The sequence below is a fragment of the Equus quagga genome, chromosome 7, assembly GCF_021613505.1.
Source record: "Equus quagga isolate Etosha38 chromosome 7, UCLA_HA_Equagga_1.0, whole genome shotgun sequence".
Taxonomy (NCBI): domain Eukaryota; kingdom Metazoa; phylum Chordata; class Mammalia; order Perissodactyla; family Equidae; genus Equus; species Equus quagga.
Genome location: NC_060273.1, coordinates 85,457,515 through 85,478,314, shown reverse-complemented (window position 1 = coordinate 85,478,314; position 20,800 = coordinate 85,457,515). Strand labels below are relative to the sequence as shown.

Below are 20,800 nucleotides of genomic sequence, written 5' to 3'. Positions count from 1 at the left end.
CCACTCCAAAATACTGTAGGTATGTCAGTGTTTTCCAAACTAAAACAATCTGTCACCCCAACTCACTCTTGCTTTTCTATTTGAGTTCCTTCACTCAGTGAAAGAGTCATCCTTCATCCAGTTTCCTAAATCAGAGGGCTGGGGTTCCATCTTCCTCCCTTAACAAACCAATCATTAAAAACTATTGATTATCCCTCCTGAATTGTTCTCAAGTTTTTCCTTATGCTGTCCTTGCTGCTAAAGTTCAGATCCTAATCATGTCTCACTTGGAATGCTACAATAGTCATCCCTTTAATCTAACCACTTCCACTAATCCATCTTTTTTCTTTGCTGCAAGAATGATTGCTCTATGACAGAAATATGATCATGTATATCTCTGTGAAGAGGTGGGATAACAGGCAAGAATTTTGGTTGAGTAATGTAAAAGTTCTACAGAAAATCTGCACTCAAAAATATACCGATTCTCACCCTCACACACTCATCAGCACAGAACACCTATACTATAGATCCCCAACAAAGAAGACAACATTGTACAGTCTACCGCTTAATTCTGGTGAAAAAAAAAAAAAACCTATTTATAAGACAGTAAGAGTTGTACAGGATTATTTGAAGGACACAAAATCTACAAAAAGCTACAGACTTTTTCCTTGTATTTCAAGAAGCTGAGAGCCAAAATATGGCTCAATTAAACCATCTGACTCAACTCTTATGACTTATTCATTTTTGTTCTATCCTGTTTCTTATCAATAGCTCCTATTAAAAACTGTATTTCCAGGGCTAGCCCAGTGGCATAGTGGTTAATTTCACATGCTGTGCTTTGGCAGTCTGGGGTTCACAGGTTCGGATCCTGGGCGCAGACCTAGCACCCCTCGTCAAGCCACGTTGTGGTGGCATCCCACATAAAACAGAGGAAGATTGGCACAGATGTTAGCTCAGTGACAATCTTCCTCAAACAAAAAGAGGAGGATCGACAACAGATGTCAGCTCAGGGCCAATTCTCCTCACACACACACAAATTATATTTCCTTGGTTCTAAATTTGGTTTTTTTAAACAGCTTTATTGATATAATTCACATACCATACAATTCACCCACTTAAAGTGTATAAGTCAATAGCTTCTAGTATATTCACAGAGTTGCACAATCACCATCACAATCAATTTTAGAACATTTTCATCACTCTAAAAAGAAACCCTGTACCCATTAGCAATCAATCCCCATTTCTTTCCAAATCTCCCAGTCTTAGGCAATCACTAATCTGCTTTCTGTCTCTACAGATTCGTCTATTCTGGCTATCTCATATGAATGCAACCATAAAATACGTGATCTTGTATGACTTGCGTCTTTCACTTAGCGTAATATTTGTGGGGTTCATCCATGTTGTAGCATACATCAGAATTTCATTTCTTTTTATTGTTGAATAATATTCCATTACGGATATCCCACATTTTTTTAATCCATTTATCAGTGGATAGACACTTGGATTGTTTTCACTTTTTGTCTATTATGAATAACGTTGCTGTGAACATTCATGTACAAGTTTTCACATGGACATAGGCTTTCATTTCTCTTAGGTATGCATACCTAGGAGTGGATTGCTGGGTCACATGTAACATTTTTGAGGAACTGTCAAAGTATTTTCCAAAGCACGATTTTAAATTCCCACCAGCAATGTATGAGAGTCCTAATTTCTTTTTTTTCTTTTTTTGAGGAAGATTAGCCCTGAGCTAACTACTGCCAATCCTCCTCTTTTTGCTGAGGAAGACCGGCCCTGAGCTAACATCCATGCCCATCTTCCTCTACTTTATACGTGGGACGCCTACCACACCATGGCTTTTGCCAAGCGGTGCCATGTCCGCACCTGGGATCTGAACCAGTGAACCCCAGGCCGCCGAGAAGCAGAACGTGCGAACTTAACCGCTGCGCCACGGGGCTGGCCCTGAGAGTCCCAACTTCTCACATCTAAGACAACATTTGTTACTGTCTTTCTGATTATAGACATCCCTGCAAGTGTGAAGTGGTATCTCATTAACACTGATTTGCATTTCCCTAATGGATAATGATATCAAGCATCTTTTCATGTGTTTATTGGCCATTTGTATATCTTCTACAGATAAATGTCTGTTCAGATCCTTTGCCTATTTTTAAATTGGGTTATTTGTCCTTTTATGGTTGAGTTGTAAGAGTTCTTTATATATTCTGGATACAAGTCCCTTATCAGATGTATGATTTGCAAATATTTTCTTCCATTCTGTGGACTGTCTTTTCACTTTCTTGATTGATATCTCCTGACTTTTTAAACTTGTATGAAATTTTTTATAAGATCCTTCAACCTTTCCAGATTAAGCTGTTACAAATTTTCATTCTATTTTACAGTCCTATTGAAAATCTCTCAGAGGCTCCCATCATATTCAGGATAAAAGAAAAATCCCAGCCCTTAAGACCATCCATGAGCCAGACTATGACCACCTCCTTGAACTTGGATATCGTCTCTCTTACATACACCTTATCCTTCAGTCTACATGCCCCAAACCAAACTCTTGATCTTCCCCAGTCATACGTTTCTCCTCAGTCTTCTGCATCTTAATAAATGGCAACTCCATCCTTCTAGTTGCTCAAGCCAAAACTGTGGAGTCAGCCTTACTACTTTCATACTCCACCATTCAGTCCATCAATAGATCCTGTTAGTTCTGCTTTCAAAATATATCCAAAGTCTGACTTCTCACTACCTCTACTCTTACCACTCTGGTCCATACTCCATTATTTCTTGCCTAGATTAGGGGCAACAGTCTCCTAACTATAATCTCCCTAATTTCTAGACTCTTCCTCAGGAGTCTTTTTTATTGCAGGGGAAGATTCACCCTAAGCTAACATCTATTGTCTATCTCCCTTCTTTTTTCTTCCTTTCCTCCATCCAAAGCCCCACTACATAGCTGTGCATAGTTCTAAGTTCTCCTGCTTCTTCTATGTGACCTGCTGCCACAGTGTGACTACTGACAGGTGAGTGGTATGCTTCCACACCTGGGAACTAAACCCGGGCTGCTGAACTGGAGTACGTGGAACTTTAACGGCTAGGCGATCAGGGCTGGCTCCTCAGGAGCCTAGTCTTAACACAGAAGCCAGGGGCAATTCTTTTAAAACAAATGTCGGGGCCGGCTTGGTGGCGCAGCAGTTAACTGCACAAGTTCCTCTTCGGCGGCCTGGGTTCACTGGTTCGGATCCCAGGGGCAGACATGGCACTGCTAGGCACACCATGCTGTGGTAGGCGTCCCACATAGAAAGTAGAGGAAGATGGGCATGGATGTTAGCTCAGGGCCAGTCTTCCTCAGCAAAAAGAGAGGAGGATTGGCAGCAGTTAGCTCTGGGCTAATCTTCCTCAAAAAAAGAAAATAAATAAATAAAACAAATGTCATATCATGTCATCCTTCTAAATCCTTCAAAGGCTTCCCAATCCACTTGTATTCACCTACAATGCCTTATATGATCTAGCCTCCTGCGTCTTCTCTCATTTCATTTCCTACCTCTTTCCTCCTCCCTCACTCCACTCCAGGAACCCAGGGTTTTGCTCCAGTGATTCCCCCTACCTGGAATGCTCTTTTCTCCAGTGAGTCAGACAACTTGCTCTGTCTCCTTCTTTAGGTCTCTGCTAAAATGCTACCTTTTCAATGATAACATCTCTGACCATAATACGTAAAATAAATAGCAAACCTCCATCCCAAACTTCCTAGCCCCCTATCTTGCTTTATTTTTCTCCACAGCATTCATTACCATATAGCACAATATAAATTTACTTGCTTATTTGTTTATTGTCCATCTCCTGCAACTAGAATGTAGACTCAATGAGGGCAGGGATTTTGTTTTTAATCAATTGCGTTTAGTACTATCTATCTCCAGAAATCACAACAGTTCTGGCATGGAGTGAGTCCTCAACAAATATTGAAAAAACGAATACGTGAATTTGTGGGCTAACAATCATACTGCTATATAACTATTAGAACACAGAGTTTTAAAAAGCACAATTTAAAAAATGTAGTTCTTACATTTTCCTATGGCATTTCTGATAGTCTTCTGAAGAGGTACCTAGGAAAGGAAAAAACCCCAATCTATTAAAAATATAATTCAAACATAGGCCAGAAGCTAAAATTACTCTAGGTAAAAAGAAATAATTCCTTTAAAATACATGTTGATTGTGCAGTTTATTTTTATAATTTTATTATTTTATATTGTTTACGTCTACCACTTAAATTAGGTGGAAGTATTTTCAAAATACCAAAATAAAACAAAATTGTTGCAAAATTTTATGAGATGCAAGAATATATCACCTTGTATTTAGATAGTTCTTTATAATTTTTGAAGTCCTCTTACATCTATTACCTTAATTGATTCTAAAAATAATCCTGTGAGGCAAATATACCAATTTACTATCCCCATTTTACATATAAGAAAAGAAAAACTGGTCAAGTTATGAAACTTGTATACCTAGCTGTACACCTAGAACTTAAACTCATGGTTCTTAGTCCAGTACCAAATACACAGGTATGCATATTAGTAGATTGATTAGTTAAAAGAATTCCTACCAGTCAACATTTTACTGCCTAGGTACACTAGAATATTATTACTAGGAATATAAAAAACCACAGGAGTAGTCTTCTAAGAAGTTATAACCCTCAGCAGCTGCTGAACTTTGCTTACGTTAAATTAGAATTTAAAAATCCCAACAGTTAAATGAAAGTGAAGCGAATAGTGCCTCCCAATCATTGCAAAGCATTTCCCTGAAAGGAAGCTTCCCACAACACAAAGAACTACTGTAGACCCTTATCATCCAGCATATATTCTCTGCTTTTGCTGATAACAGTCTCCTGCTTTTTCTTCTGATGCTCCAGACATGGCCTGTGACTCAACGCAGTAAGAGCCCTGCATCTCCTTGGCCAAGTGACTGTTCAGGGATAGGCACATAAACTAATTTAAGCCAATGTGTACGGCTCAGGACTTCTTGTCAAATCACTGGGAAAGAGAAGCACTTTGTTCACTACATTTGAGGCTGTGAGTATATAAACCTGGAACTAAAAGGACTACTATATGAAGGGTCCCTGGATGAGAGCACAACAGACACAGAGGAATCCTGAGCTGAGAGATGGAAAGGAACTGGGTTCTACTGATATCATTTGAAACCCTGGATCAAGTTGTATCTGCATCTGATTTACTGTTGCATTTTTCAGGTATATGTGGCAATAAATTCCCTTTCTAATCTAACATAGTCTGAGGTAGGCTTTTTTTGTCATTTGCGGTAGACAAAGAACCTAACTGAAATACTTGCTAAAGAGACAGGCCACTTTTTTGGGCACTTTACATCAGCAAAGGAGTTGCCAAACTAACATAACACAGAAGACAAGGCCTTCAAATACTGTTAGAAATACTGCCATCCAGACAGCTATCAACTCTCCCATAAAGGATCCCGACCCCAATGCCTAATTCTTTGACTGATATTCCCCCTGCAGGCTCTCATAGGTGGGCTGACAATATCCATTTCTACTCCTCCTCTCCATTTTTCCATTTTCCTTTGCTTTCTACCACTACAGAGGCTAAGAAAGCAAAATACTTGGTTTCCCAGCCTCCTAAGGAGTCAGTAGATAGATGACTCAGTTCTGGCCAATAGACTTATATAGAAGTCTGGTGGGGAATTTCTTGGAAAGCCTTTGCTCTTCTGATAAAAGGAGATGTACATGGCTGGTACCGCCCTTTCTCATTCTTTCTGCCTGGAACACAAGTGCAATGCCTGGAGGTTTAACAGCCATTTTACACCTATACAGTAACAAGCAAATACACTTGGTAGTAGAAAGATAGAAAGAGTCCACGATCTTGATGATAGTATAGAGCTGCTCCACTAGCTCTGGCCTGGGAAGAAAAGTAAATTCAATATAAATAAACATTTTTTGCTGACAAAAAATACCATAAACAAAAAAACCCCAACAAACTGGGAGAAAATATTCACAATATATATCATAGACAAAAGGCTAATAATATTAATATATAATGAACTCTTAAAAATTGAGGGTAAAGGATAAAAAAACAGATAGAAAAATGGGGAAAACACATGAACAGAAAATTCACACACACATACAAAATAAAAATGGTCCTCAAACATATGAAAAATGTTTGCACTCACATATAATTAGGGAAATGCTAATTAAAATAACATTGAGATACCATTTCTCACCTATTGGAGTAGCAATAATTTAAAAATATGACAATATATTTTCTTGGTGAGCATATGGGGAAACAAGCACTCTAATACATTGCTGGTGGAAATGAAAACTAGTATAATCCTTGTAAAGGAAAGTTTGGCATACTCAATAAAACTATATCCACTTACCTTTTGACCAGCCATCCTACTTCTGGAAATCTACCTTGAAGATATACCACCAATAATACGAAAGTATATATCATAAGTTTATTCACTGAAGCATTGTTTTTAATGACAAATATTGGGGAAAAAACCCTAAATACCCAATTGATAGGCAAGTGGTTGAATAAATGAACGTACATCCATACAGTGGAGTACTATGCAGCTATAAAAAACATGAGGAAGATCCCTGTAAAACCATATTGAGTGAATTCCAGAACGTACTATTAAGTGGAAAAAGCAAAATGAAAACACTATAAGTATGCTATCCTTCATGTAAGAAACAAGAGGATATAAGAAAATACATAGGTATCTGTTCATTTGTGCAAAGAAATACAAGAGGGATAAACCATAAACAGAAGAGGTTGGTACTTACAGGGGTGGGTAGGAAAGAGGTAGAAAGAAAAGGGGAATGGGATTGGGGTAGCAGGAAGAAGGAGGAAGCAAAACTTTTCTGAGAATATTTTTTTTGTATACCTATGACTCTTAGAGCCATAGTAATGTTTCACATACGTTTACATAGTCCCCTCTCCTTGAATAAATAAAGAAACCAAATAGGATGGGAGAAACAAAAATTGAATCCAACACTAACAAATGAATCTAACTATATTACAAGTGAATAACAACAGCATTGAAAAGAGAGGGGAAGAAAAGAACTAACCTACATAACTTTGGAAAACAGTATTTTGACTGGATATTGTAATGCTACAGACAAAAGGAACTGGACATAAACGCTATAACCTATTTAGTAAATGTGTTTCTCACAGAGGTCTGGTTTAACAATTCTAAAACTTCTTTATGTGTATACTAGAATTAAATAAATAAGAAAATAAATAATGAAAGTATTGGATTTTAACCCATAAAATCAAGTAAATATCCATGAGTCCATGCTGATATAAATAATTGAATAAAGAAATGGCAGAGAAGAGACAGTTATTCTGCAGTAGAATGCCAATTAATAAATATAGCAGGAAAGAATAAAATAGAAAATCACCATTAGTTGAACACCACAGTAATAACTGTTGTAGTCAAGTTTCTCTGATGACTGGTAATATTAGTGAATGAAAGTTTGAGGAGAAACAGGATTTACAGAGCCTCAAACTATCTTTTTTTAGATATTTATTAACTACAAAGGGAAACTAGTAACTTTACAGTGGAGAAAGCCAGCAGACACCACCTTAATCAAGTAATGAAGTTTAATGTCACCAGTAATAAGATATATTGACATCAAGAACTCCTTAATACAATGTACTGAGAAAAGTGTAACATCATTTCCGTGGTGTTCTTATAAAAAATCACATAACCTCATTTCAATCATGAGAAAACATTAGACAAACTCAAATTGAGGGACATTCTACAAAATAACTGATCAGTAATCTTCAAAAGTATCAAGATTATGAAAAAGAAAGACCGAGGAACTGTCACAGACTGCAGTAGACTAAGGGAGAAACAACAATCAAATGCAATGTAGGATCTTGGGTAGGATCCTGAAACAGAAGAAAAGACATTAGTGGAAAAACTAGTGAAATGTGAACAAGATCTGTAGTTCAGTTAACAGTTTATACCAATGTTAATTTCCTGAATCTGATCATTGTACTAAGGTTATACAAGATAACACTGGGGAAAGGTGGGTGAGAGGTGTATGGGAACCCTTTGTAGTATTTTTGCAACTTTTCTGCAAGTCTAAAATTAATTCAAAATAAAAGTAAAAAAGTAAACCCATAAGTGCTTAAGCTACTGTTAGTCAGATGTTACTTGTAGCCAAAGGTAATCCTAGTTGATGAACTTAGCTTAGAAATCATTCAAAGGAAAAAATACTTGGCTTTCCCAACAGAGGCGAGGGTTTTCCACTATGACAAGAGAAAAAGGAATGTGAAAACTCACTTAAAATTGCAGAGAGGTTTGAAAACTGTGATGCCTTCTCTATCGGTACTGCTTTACTGGTATCCAGAAGAGTTGAATTCTTGCATTGCAGGTATTCTAACTTGGGACGTTCCCAATCTAAAAAAGCAGAGAGAAATGGCACAAAACTTTGAACAACAGCACACAAATGGCAGGTTATCTTCTCCCTTCAACCCAGGTCCCCCTACAAGCTGTGGTAATTGAAGACGGTTTTGAGTGAGACAGAGAAAAATGAGAAGGATTGATGACATGAGTACAGTAAATAATCTTTGGCCTATTCCGGTGCTCTAATCGAATTTCTTTCATAGATTTTTGCCTCATAAAGATTATTGATCTTAGGGACAGATGGCATACGTGGGAGCTGCCTCTCATATTTTATGCATGAGTTATATCTATGTCCCATTAACTATCATATCACTAAATAGCACACTGCTATTACTTGACATCAGTTTTAAGTTTTCCACTGACTTCCCACTATGGAAAAATTAGGCTATTCTCTCTTATATCCCCTGTCCCCACTTTTCCCACACTTCCCATTGTCCTCATATTATTATATTACATGTTTGGTTAGATCAATACTCAGTGCAGACATTCTGATGATAAATTACTATAAAAGTGCTATTGACTCTTGCGTTATACTATGACCACCTTTTGTTTATCCTGGAGTCAACAAAAGTCTTTTTTGTTTGTTTCTTTAGTTTTCTCAGTATTTTTCATCTATTTAATCCCAAACTCTACCAAATTGTATAAATCCATTCTGTTTATTCCTTTCTCTGGTGTTCTGAAGTTTGATAATGCTTTATCTTGGTGTTTTTCAACTATTGTGCTAGGCACATTGTGACCCTTTTAACCCCCAAATCATATTCGTTAGCTCTAGAAAATTCTCTTGAATCATATCTCTGATAATTTTCATCCTCCTGTTTATTTCATTATCTTTTTCTGGAACTCCTCTCATTTGATATTAAATTTCACATACTTTTCCTCCAACATCTTTTTTTCCTCCAAATTGCAATCTTTTTTCCTCTTTTTTTCTGGGAAATCTCCTTAACCTTATCTTCTAATTCTCCTACTCAGTTTTCCATTCTGCTATTGAATTTAATTTGTTCTCTGAATATTCTCTTTTTTATAACATCCTATTCCTATTCAATGGATGCAATATATATTTTCTTAGCTCAATGAAGAATTTTTTTTCAATATTTTCCTCTCCTTGTGTTTCTATTTCTGCTTGGTTCCTTTTATTTTTTAATTTTTTATTTTACTGTGGTAGGAACACTTAACATGAGATCTACCCTCTTAAATTTCTAAGTGTACAACAGAGTATTGTTAACTATAGGGACAGTGTTGTACAGCAGATCTCTAGAACCTATTCTTCTTGCATAACTGAAAGTTCATATCTGTTGAATGGCAACTCCCCATATCCCCTCTCCCTAGGCCCTGGCAACCAACATTCTATGCTCTACTTCTATGAATTTGACTATTTTAGATATTTTATATAAGTGGAATCATACAGTATTTGTCTTTCTGTATTTCTGGCTTATTTCACTTAGCCTAATGTCCTCAAGGTTCATCCATGTTGTTGCATATAGCAGAATTTCCTATGGTTTTAAGGCTGAATAACATTCCATTGTATATATATACCATATTTTATTTATCTATTCATCCATTGATGGACTTTTAGGTTGTTCCCACATTTGGCTATTGTGAATAATACTGCAATGAACATGGGAGTGCAAACATCTCTTTGAGATCCTCATTGCAATTATTTTGCATAAATACCCAGAAGTAGGATTGATGGTAGTTCTATTTTTAATTTTTTGAGGAACCTCCATACCGTTTTCCATAGCAGCTGCACCATTTTATACTCACATCAACATTGTACATGGGTTCCAATTTGTCTACATCCTTGCCAACACTTATGTTTTTAAATTTTTTAATGATAATCCTAACAGGTGTGAGGTGATATCTCATTGTAGTTTTGACTTGCTTTTCCCTCATGCTCGGTGATCTTGAGCATCTTTTCATATACCTGTTGGCTATCTGTATGTTTTCTTTGCGGAAAAGTCTATTCAAGTCCTTTGTCCATTTTTCAGTTGGGCTATTTGGATATTTTTTTCCCATTGAGTTGTAGGAGTTTCTTATAGATTTTGCATATTAATCCCTTTCAGACATGTAGCTTGCAAATATTTTCTCCCATTCCATAGGTTGCCTTTTCACTCTGTTAATTATGCAGAAGCTTTTTAGTTTTATGTGGTCCCACTTGTCTGTTTTTTGCTTTCATTGCCTGTGCTTTTGGTGTTATATCCAAGAAAACACTGCTAAGACCAACGTCAGTGAAGCTTTTCCCCAATGTTTTCTTCTAGGAGTTTTATAGTTTCTGGTCTTATGTTTAAGTCAAATCCATTTTGAATTGATTTTTGTGTATGGCGGAAGGTAAGGGTTCAATATCATTCTTTTGTATGTGGATACCCAGTTTTCCCAACATGATTTGTTAAAGAAACTATTCTTTCTCCATTGTGTATTCTTGGCATTCATGTCAAAGATCAGGTGACTATATATGCATGGATTTATTTCTGGGCTCTCTATTCTGTTCTATTGTTCTATATGTCTGTCTTTATGCCAGTACCATACTGTTATAATTACTGAAGCTTTGCAATATATTTTGAAATCAAGAAGTGTTTCCTGTCTGGATGTTCTATCCACTATTGAAAGTGGGGGTACTGAAGTCTCCTACTATTATTGTACTGTTGCCTATTTCTGCCTTCAGTTCTGTCCATATTTGCTTTATATGTTAGGTGTTCTGATGTTAGGTGAATATTTATTTATAATTTTTATATGTTCCTGGTGAATTGACCCTCTTATATAATGTCCTTCTTTGTCTCTTGTGATAGTTTTTGACTTAAAGTCTATGTTATCTGATGTAAGTACAGTCACTCTGCTCTTTTTTGGTCACCATCTGCATAGAATATCTTGTCCCACCCCTTCACTTTCAGCCTATGTGTGTTCTTAAATCTAAAGTGAGTCTTTTGTAGATAGCATCTAGTTGGATCTTGGTTTTTTAAAATCCATTCAGCCACTCTTTGTCTTTTGATAGGAGAGTTTAATCCATTTATATTTAAAGTAATTATTGATAGGGAAGGACTTACTATTACCATTTTGCTAATTGTTTTCTGCTTTGTAGTTTTTTGTTCCTCTTTCCCTTTCTTGCCATCTCCCTTTGTTTCACTGATTTTTAATATACTGATATACTTTGATTCCTTCATATTTTTACTTTGCATATCTTCTATAGGTATTTTCTTTGTGGTTACCATGGAGCTCACATAAAACATAGTTTTAACAGTCTATTTTAAGTTGATAATAACTTCAATCATACACAAAAACTCTACACTTTTACTTCTCTCACACATACTTTGTTATTGATGTTACAATTTACATCTTTTTATATAGTGCATACATTAACACATTCTTATAGCTATTTTTAATACTTTTGTCTTTTAACTTTTATACTAGAATTAAGTGACTATTAATTATATTTGTCTATATGCTTATCAACAAATTTTATACTTTTATATGCTTTTATGTTTCTGTTTAGAGCAACTTGAAGAACTCCCCTTAGAATTTCTCTTAAGGCAGGTTTAGTGGTGATGAACTCTTTCAGCTTTTGTTTGTCTGGGAACGTCCTTATCTCTTCCTAATTTTTTCTTTTTGAGGAAGATTAGCCCAGAGCTAACTGCTGCCAATCCTCCTCTTTTTGCTGAGGAAGGCTGGCCCTGAGCTAACATCGGTGCCCATCTTCCTCTACTTTATATATGGGATGCCTACCACAGCATGGCTTGCCAAGTGGTGCCATGTCCGCACCCAGGATCCAAACTGGCGAACCCCAGGCTGCCGAAGTGGAATGTGCACACTTAACTGCTGCACCATGGGGCTGGCCCGTCTTCCTCATTTTTTAAGAACAGATTTTCTGGTTATAGTATCTTTGGTCAACAGTTTTTTTCTTTTAGTGCTTTGACTAGATCATTCCGCTCCCTTCCAACCTGCAAGGTTTCTGCTGAGAAATCCATTAACAGTCTAATGGGGGTTCCCTTGTACGTATCAAGTTGCTTTTCTATTGCTGCTGTCAAAATTCTCTGACTTTGACAATTTGATTATGTGTCCCAGTGTGGATTTCTTTGGTTCATCTTATTTGAGGTTCATTGGGCTTTCTAGGTCTGGATGTACATTTCCTTCCCCAGATTTGGGAAGTTTTCAACCATTATTTCTGTGAATAAGCTTTTTGATCCTTTCTCTCTCTCTTTCTTTTCCTTCTGAAACTCCCATAATGCACATATTAATCTGTTTGGTTTTGTCCAATTAGTCTTCTAAGCTTTTTTCACTCTTTTACATTCTTTTTCCTTTTTGCTCCTCTGACTGAATAATTTCAAATGACCCATCTTTGAGTTCAGTGATTCCTTCTTCTGCTTGATCTAGTCTGCTGTTGAACTCCTTTACTTAATTTTTCTGTTCAGTTATTATACTCCTCAGCTCTAAGATTTCTGTTTGGTTCTTTAAAAAATTTTCTATATCTTTCTTAAAAATGTCACATTTTTCATGCATTGTTCTCCTGAGCTCTTTGAACATCTTTATGACAATTATTTTGAATTCTCTGTCAGGCTATTCATACATCTCCACTTAATTAGGATCAGTTTCTGGAGCTTTATCTTATTCCTTTTTTTGGACCGTGTTTCCTTGTTTCTTATTTTTCTTTGATTCTTTGTGTTGGTATCTGCACATTAGAACAAAGAGCCACCTCTCTCAGTCTTCATGGACTGACATCATACAGAAGACCCTACCAATCAGCCCAACCAGAGATTCTGGGATTCTCTCAAACCTTCTTGCTAATCCAAATCACCACCTTTGTTCTTAGTGGCTACCAAGCATCTATAGTATACTAGGTCCCATCAGTGCTCTGAGACAGGTGAGACAGAAGCCATCCCCTCGGGCAGCCTCTGGAAACATTGCAATGTTGGACACATGATCCAACTCTTTCTCTCCCTAGAGAGAACGTGGGATCTAGTGAATGCTTGCATGCTAGACCAAACTGCTATCTTTGTTCTTAGCACCCATCAAGCTTCTAGAGTATGTCAGGTCCCATGAGCACTCTAAGATAGGTAAGACGGTATCCAATCCTTTGGGAAGCTCCCAGGAAATTTAGAACATTTGATGCCTGGTTCAGTCCTTTCCTTCCCTCCCCAGAGAGAACCTGGGAGCTAGGAGTTTGTATGGCACTGTGTCGGGGGTAGTGATTATGGTGAGAGTGTGTCTTGAATGTTTCCTACTGGCTTTTAAGTGGTTAGTCTCATGCTTCCCTTGGGTGCAGGAGCCCCTCAACTAGTTTAGATTTCTCACAAAGGGAATTGTCTGTGCATTGCTGTTGAATTGGTATGTCAATAGGGGAAGGAGGGGCCAGGGCTTCCAATTTAACACCTTGCTTACATCACTCCTATATTTTGCTTTGCTTTGATCTCTGTGTTTTATGTTACAGGCTTTCCTCAGAAGTCTGGTGATCCTTGGCTCTCTGCTCGTATTTAAGAGGGGTCCCTAAAAGGCTAAGTGGATCTCTATGGCCTAGTTGGGGCTTGTCATATAGTTGGCTTCACTGTAGGGTGTTCTTGTCAGTTTCATTGAAGAACTACTGAGGTCAGTATCTTTAAATATTTTCTTTAGGGTTGCTCAGATTTCTCATGAAAGAATCTTCCATTCTTCTGCCTAGAAAGTTCAAGTCTGGGTACTACTATTCTGAAAGCTGAGCAGAGACATGAGCTGTTGGGTTAGGATGGGAATAGGCATTGGGTGAGCAGGTCTCACAATTCAGAATGCAGAGTTTCATTTAATTCCCCCTCTTCTACATTCAGTATAGTATCTGAAGCAGTCAGCTTTTTCTGTATAATAAATAATCCAAAATCTCAGTGGCATAAAATAAAAGCATTTATTTCTTATTCCCATATTTACTGGTTGGCTCAGGCAGCTCTGCTTCAGATTAGAGGCCTGCTGATCAGCTGGTGCAGCTCTCTGCAGTTCACAGGTTGTCTGGGGCTGTTCTGCTCTGTACTTCTCATTGTGGGGTCCCATAGGAGAGGCAGAAGCTCATTAGGATATATTCTTCTCATGATGGCAAAAGCATAAGAGGACAAGCCTAACCATTTAAGCATATTTCAAAGGTTTGCATATGTTTCATTCACTGATATCCTACTGCCCAAAGCAAGTTATGTGGCCAACCCCAAAGCCAAAGGGTGAGAGAATATACTCCACCCACTACGAGGCTATGGCAAGAGCATGGATATATAATATTACTACAGTGGAATGAGTAATTGGGACCAAGATTTCAAAATACCACAATATCCCTGCTCTTAACAGTGCCTAGTATACTCCAGTCAAGAGTCCTTCCATTTCAAAACATCCCAAAGAATAAATCTGTAGACTCCGTTTGAGTAGGAAAGGAGTAATTACCACATCTTTCATGTTTCAGAGGCATCTTTTTTTTTTTTTTTTTGAGGAAGATTAGCCTTGAGCTAACATCTGCCACCAATCCTCCCCTTTTTGATGAGGAAGACTGGTCCTGAGCTAACATCTGTGACCATCTTCTTGTACTTTATATGTGGGATGCCTCCCACAGCCTGGCTTGCCAAGCAGTATGTAGGTCCGCACCCGGGATCCAAACTGGCAAACCCCAGGCCGCCAAAGCAGAATGCGTGAACTTAACCGCTGTACCACCGGGCCGGCCCCCTCAGACGTATCTTTTCACAAGTGTTTGCTGCAGCCAAATTGTGAGCTTTTCTGGGATACCATAGTACAAACCAGCTTGTTTCTGGTGTATTTCCATTGTTGACTTAGGACTCAGCTTTCTCAAGTCTGCTTTATCAGACCATTTGCTCTCTAGCTTTCCAAACTTTATGCTTTATTCTTTCCAATGCTCTTTACCCTTAAGTGTTTGTGTCTTTAAAAAAAAGTCACTTTTTGCTACTGCAAAAAGTTGTGGAGGAAGGCATGTGTTCAACCTGTCATCATTAACAAAGGCCTTTAATTACATGTATAGTAAATGTAAATAACTGTTAATTTGTAGAGAAAATTCAAGCAGGGAATAGCCTAGTTAACATTTAGCTTATCTACTGAAAAGTAAGAGAAGTACAGGAAATAAAAGCTAGCCCATAGTTCAAGAGAACAAGTATACATTCATTACGTGCAAAATTGCTTAATAATTGGATATGTATTACACGTAAATGCTAATCTCTTCATCTTTTCCTGATCTGAGGGCTTTCGATCTATAGTCCCAGGATTGAGGATGGAACACAGTAGACAGTGGGCAGAGGAAAAAGGTTTTGGGGAGGAAGACAAGTATGCCTTCTCAAAAAGAAAATTATTCATTGGAGGATTTGTGGACAAAGGAACAATTTCTATATGGAGCAACTTAAGGTTGAAATTATTTTCTCACCTAAACAATCTGATCCTCTGAAGAGTTCAGGTGACGGGAAGCTACTTAAACTCTCTTCAAAACTCTTATATTCTGTATAAGAGTCTGTGATTGAATAGCTCAGAAGAGAACTAGAAATATCGTGCTGCAAACTTAGCCCTGTAGAATAAACAAACAAAAAGAGTAAAATGTTTCATTAGTAAACAGACTAAAATTCCTAAGAATCCAAGGTTATAGAAATGTACATGCAGTTGTACACTAAGACTGTAAAATTACTTCCACATACAACTGAAAACACATGCTATTGTATACCGCTTGAATTTCAAACTTAGAAAAGAATCTTGTTTTTGACGTAGAGAAAATGCATTATAATCCTTTTCCATTGTTTTTCAAATTTTCACAACTTATTCCTTCCCTACTTTGACTCCCTACTTTGATTCTTGTCTCAAAAATCCAAGTTTTATATATAAGTGACCCACTAACTGTAAGCTAACTAACTGAGGAGAAGAAAGGGTGATTCTAGTTATGCCATGTAAAAAACAATGAGCCTAAACATAGACAAATAGATCAAAATAACTGGACAGAAAGCCCAGAAATAGACTCACACATATATGAACAACTGATTTTGGCCCAAGACGCAAAGGCAATTCAGTGGAGAAAGCTATTCTTTTAACAAATCATCCTGGAACAACTGGATATCCATAAGCAAAAGCAAAACAAAATAAATAACTTCATACCTTCCATCATATAAAAAATTAACTCTAAATGGATCATAGACCTAAATGTTAATCCTAAAACTACAATACTTCTAGAAAAAACACGAGGAGAGAGTCTTCATGAAACTGAGTTAGGCAAAGATTTCTTTTATATAACACTAATGTGACGATTCATAAAGCAATAGCAATGATAAATTGGACTTCATCAAATTTAAAAACTTCTCTTCAAAAGAGACTGTTAATTTACATTCCCATCAACAGCATATGAGGGTTCCCTTTTCTGTATATCCTCTCCAGCACGTGTTATTTCTTGTCTTTTTGGTAATAGCCATTCTAACAGGTGTGAAGCGATATCTCATTGTGGTTTTGATTTATATTTCCCCAATAATTAGTGATGTTGAACATCTTTTTGTCTGCTTGTTGGCCATCTGTATGTCTTCTTTGGAAAAATGTCTGTTCATATCCTCTGCCCTTTTTTTCAAGCCACAGACTAAGAGAAAACATTTGCAAATGGACTGGAATCCAGAATATAAAGAACTATGAAAACTCAATCATAAGAAAACAAACATCTCAATAAGAAAATAGGCAAAATATTTGAAGAGAATCTCTGAGACTCAGAGATCTTGAAGTCATCCATGTGGGAGTAGACTAGCATGAAGACCTTTCCAACAAATGATAGAACCTAGTACTAAAAGTTAAGAACCAGAAGGTTTAGTAAGAAAAGGGAAAACACACTCTGCTATAGTCTCAGCATTCATTAAACACTTCCAACATGACAAAATAGAGGTCAACACTAACAGAAGCCAGCAGGGTAGGGGGTAAGGAATGAAAAGGGAGCATTGCTCTTAAATCCTATTATTTCCTGTCCTGGAGCTGACATGCCTATCTCTGATCCATTGCCATTAACTACCTGAGACAACTAATTCTTTGTCCTTCCTACTTTGACCTCACCACACCTTTCTCTCCCACTCCAACCACCTCCTTAAAGTTGACAATTATTTTCTATCTGGCCACCTCCTCCAGCCACCATTGCAACACTTAAACTGATCAACCCAATCTACCATCCTTCTTCACCTCCTCAGACATCAGAGGTGGGTTATCCCTCTGAGTATCTTTTGCTTCCCCTATTCCAACTGCCCTGGAGTGTCCTGTCCTTGTCCTTGCTACTTTTTACACTTCTCACTCTGTCTTCATCCTTCCCACTCACATGTTGTTACATCTCTCTTGCCTTCCATCTCACAAAATTCCCTAAATACCACTCACAGGAAAGCTATCCTTTCCACCAAACCCCAGAAGTCAAGCCAGGTTCAGAAATTTGGAAAGCCCTGTATTCACCATCTGGGTAGTTGGGTAGAGAAAAGAATAAATAAATGTTCAGACTATATCAGTGGAAGGGTGTTCCTGGTGTCACAATTTAGAAATGTAATTGCATTTAAAATTACATTTATAGCAAATTATATGATACATTTTTTAACAAGTCAAGTAGTCCTACAAGGCTTATAACAAAAACTGCAATGTCTTGTCTCATACCTCCCCATCATAATTTCTACACTCTAGAGACAACTACTTTCAGCTCTAGTAATTTTTTCTTTTAATATCCACCTTCATATTTCTAAATTAAATGTATTCAATGATTATGATTGCTCAAATATATTTACAGATGATCCATGTACTATGAGTTATATTCATCACCTTTTTGCTACAAGTTTTTATTTTCTCTTTGAGTTGATTATGTAATGTTTAGTTTTCTAAGTATCTATCACTATTTCATCCCAACTTCTGTCAAACATGTAAATTTTCTGTCAATACTTTAAAAAACACCAGGTTATCTACCAGTTCCTTTCTTTCTTTTCTTTCCTTCCTTCTTCTCCTCTTTCTCTTTCTTTCCTTTTTTCTTTTTCCTTTTTTTAAGAAGCATTGCTATGGGCAATCTCAATACACTCACTCAAATTTGGACTGTTTGTCCTCTGGACATACTGCACAGGTGTCTTCTTGGGATTTCCCTTTACCTAAGAAATTAATATCCTATGAAATTATTTTGCATATTTCCTGTATTCCTTTGATTCCTGGATCCCATGATTTCTTATTGATTTACTCTCTAGTTTTGCTGGAATATCTCCATTTTCTGAGAAAAGATGCATGGAAGACCTGTCTAAAAATTTCTTTATACTGTCTCCATACTTGAGTGATTATTTGGCTGGGTATAGAATTCCAAACTGGTACCTTAAAAAAACTGATTCCCATTTTTTTTTTTTTTTAAGATTGGCACCTGAGCTAACAACTGTTGCCAATTTTTTTTCTGCTTTTTTTCCTCCCCAAATCCCCCCAGTACACAGTTGCACATTTTAGTCATGGGTCCTTCTAGTTGTGGCATGTGGGACACCTCCTAAGCATGGCTTGATGAGCTGTGCCATGTCCATGCCCAGGATATGAACCGGCGAAACCCTGGGCTGCTGAAACGGAGTGTGCGAACTTAACCACTTGGCCACGGGGCCGGTCCTGATTCCCATTTTTGATGTTTGACAGATTTAAACCTCACTGCTCCCTCTTCCTCTTCTGCCCCACATCTGGGCAGGCTGATAAGATAGCCCCGGTGCTCCATCTTTTGGCAATGATGGCAAGTTATAACCATGCACAGGAAACCTCTTCCTGGCCCCATCCTCTAACCGCATAAAACCCCCAACCCAGTCTCCCTTCCCTGCTCTCTCAAGACATTTTCAGGCCTGCTTGGGAGATGCCCTCTTCTCCAGAAAGTCTTATTTTATATGAGTAACAAACTTTTCCATATCCTTTTGGAATGTGGGTGGCATCATCAATCTTGAAATTTAAAACCAAATTTTGGGTGGGGAATCATCCTGTCTCTGCAAAATCAGTTCTCTTCAGAATTTTAAATGCATTTTTCCACTATGTTCTAGTTTCTGGAGTTGTTCTTGACAAGTTTAATGCCATCCACACTCTTGATTGCATAATTGCAATCAACAATTTTTTTCTCTGGAAGACTGAAGGATTTCTCTCTTTATCCTGAGGATTTTTAAATCACATAATGTTGTGCTTTGGTGTGGGTCTTTTTTCATTAATTGTGATGGGCAGTTGGTGATCTCTTTCAATATGCACACTCATGACCATTTTTAATTCTAAAAATATTTCTAGTTTTATGTGTTCAATAATTTCCTTTCTGTTTACTCTATAATGTCTGGAACTACTATTTTTCAGGTGTTAGAATGCCTGGACTCGTCTTCTAATTATTTTTCCTTTTTAAATAGCAGCTTTATTGGAATACAATTCATATTCCATAAATCTCAACCTTTTAAAGTGTATGATTCAGAAGTTTTTAATATACTCATAGAGTTTTGTCACCATTGCCACTATTTTTATCTTCTCGTTGACGTTTGTTCAACTTTTAGACTACCTCCTTAAATTCTTCATCTAATCCTTCACAGAATTTTTTATTCCATATTTTTATTTTTTAAGAATTGTTTTTGTTCTCTGAATGCTCCTGTCTATAGTAGCCTGCACTTGTTTCATGGACACATTTTTTTTTTTATCATCCTGAGGATAATAATGAAAATACGGTCTTTAAAAGTTTTCTTACATTGTCTATGTCCTTCAAGTTTCTTTTTATTTGGTATCTATCTTTTATTTTAAATGTTTTCTTTAAATGCCTGGCAATTCTTGAATGTTCAAGAATGAGGCACTAAAGTAGCTATTGGAAACTCTGGATTCGTGAGAGGGTTTGGGAAGTAGTGGGATTTTCTGAATGGTATTTAGACAGGAATGAGGTCATTACTGCCAGAATATAGGTCCTCTCCTGGACAGAAAAGTTTCCAAAAGAGGAATCCTCCAGTCTCCTAGTTGAGGTGTATTTTCCTGAGTGGGATAAGGGGTCTGAGGGTTTTACCACTAAGTATACAGACTTCTCTTAATTCCCTTCCCTCCTCCTCTCCTTACCCTACCCACTAGTTTTCAATATAGCACCCCAGCTCTGAGCAGTACCTACCATCCCTGAGTCTACAACCTCTGCTTCAATTGTCTCTGGACTGCCAGGGTAGGAAAAAGAGTAGTTGCCTGGCCACACAGTGTTTGGTAAGGGATCAAAGTGTCTAACTGGTACTTTTAAAGATTCCCAGAAATCCTCCTATTTTCAACACTATCTATACTCATTCCTTCAGGAATATGTGATGCCTCTTAATTCCTGAACCTACAGCCTGAGTCAGTTTGCTTATTGGTTTGTCCTTACTCTAGACAATTAGCTTTCAGTTTTTTGGGATTCTTTTTCTTTTGGTCTGTTAGGCCAGTTATAATTTATTCATCTACCTTCCAAATTCCAAACTTT

General features: G+C 37.3%; 1 protein-coding gene across 1 annotated transcript in view; it reads right to left on the bottom strand.

The window, feature by feature from the left end:
• Window positions 1–20,800, bottom strand: part of MEIKIN (meiotic kinetochore factor) — a 91,831-nt gene that overhangs the window by 65,593 nt on the left and 5,438 nt on the right. The window contains exons 5-7 of the mRNA XM_046667793.1: window positions 15,773–15,910; window positions 8,287–8,403; window positions 4,040–4,079 (exon numbers count right to left, since the gene is read on the bottom strand). Coding sequence (XP_046523749.1) covers window positions 4,040–4,079; window positions 8,287–8,403; window positions 15,773–15,910 — 295 coding nt within the window. The remainder of the gene's footprint in view (window positions 1–4,039; window positions 4,080–8,286; window positions 8,404–15,772; window positions 15,911–20,800) is intronic.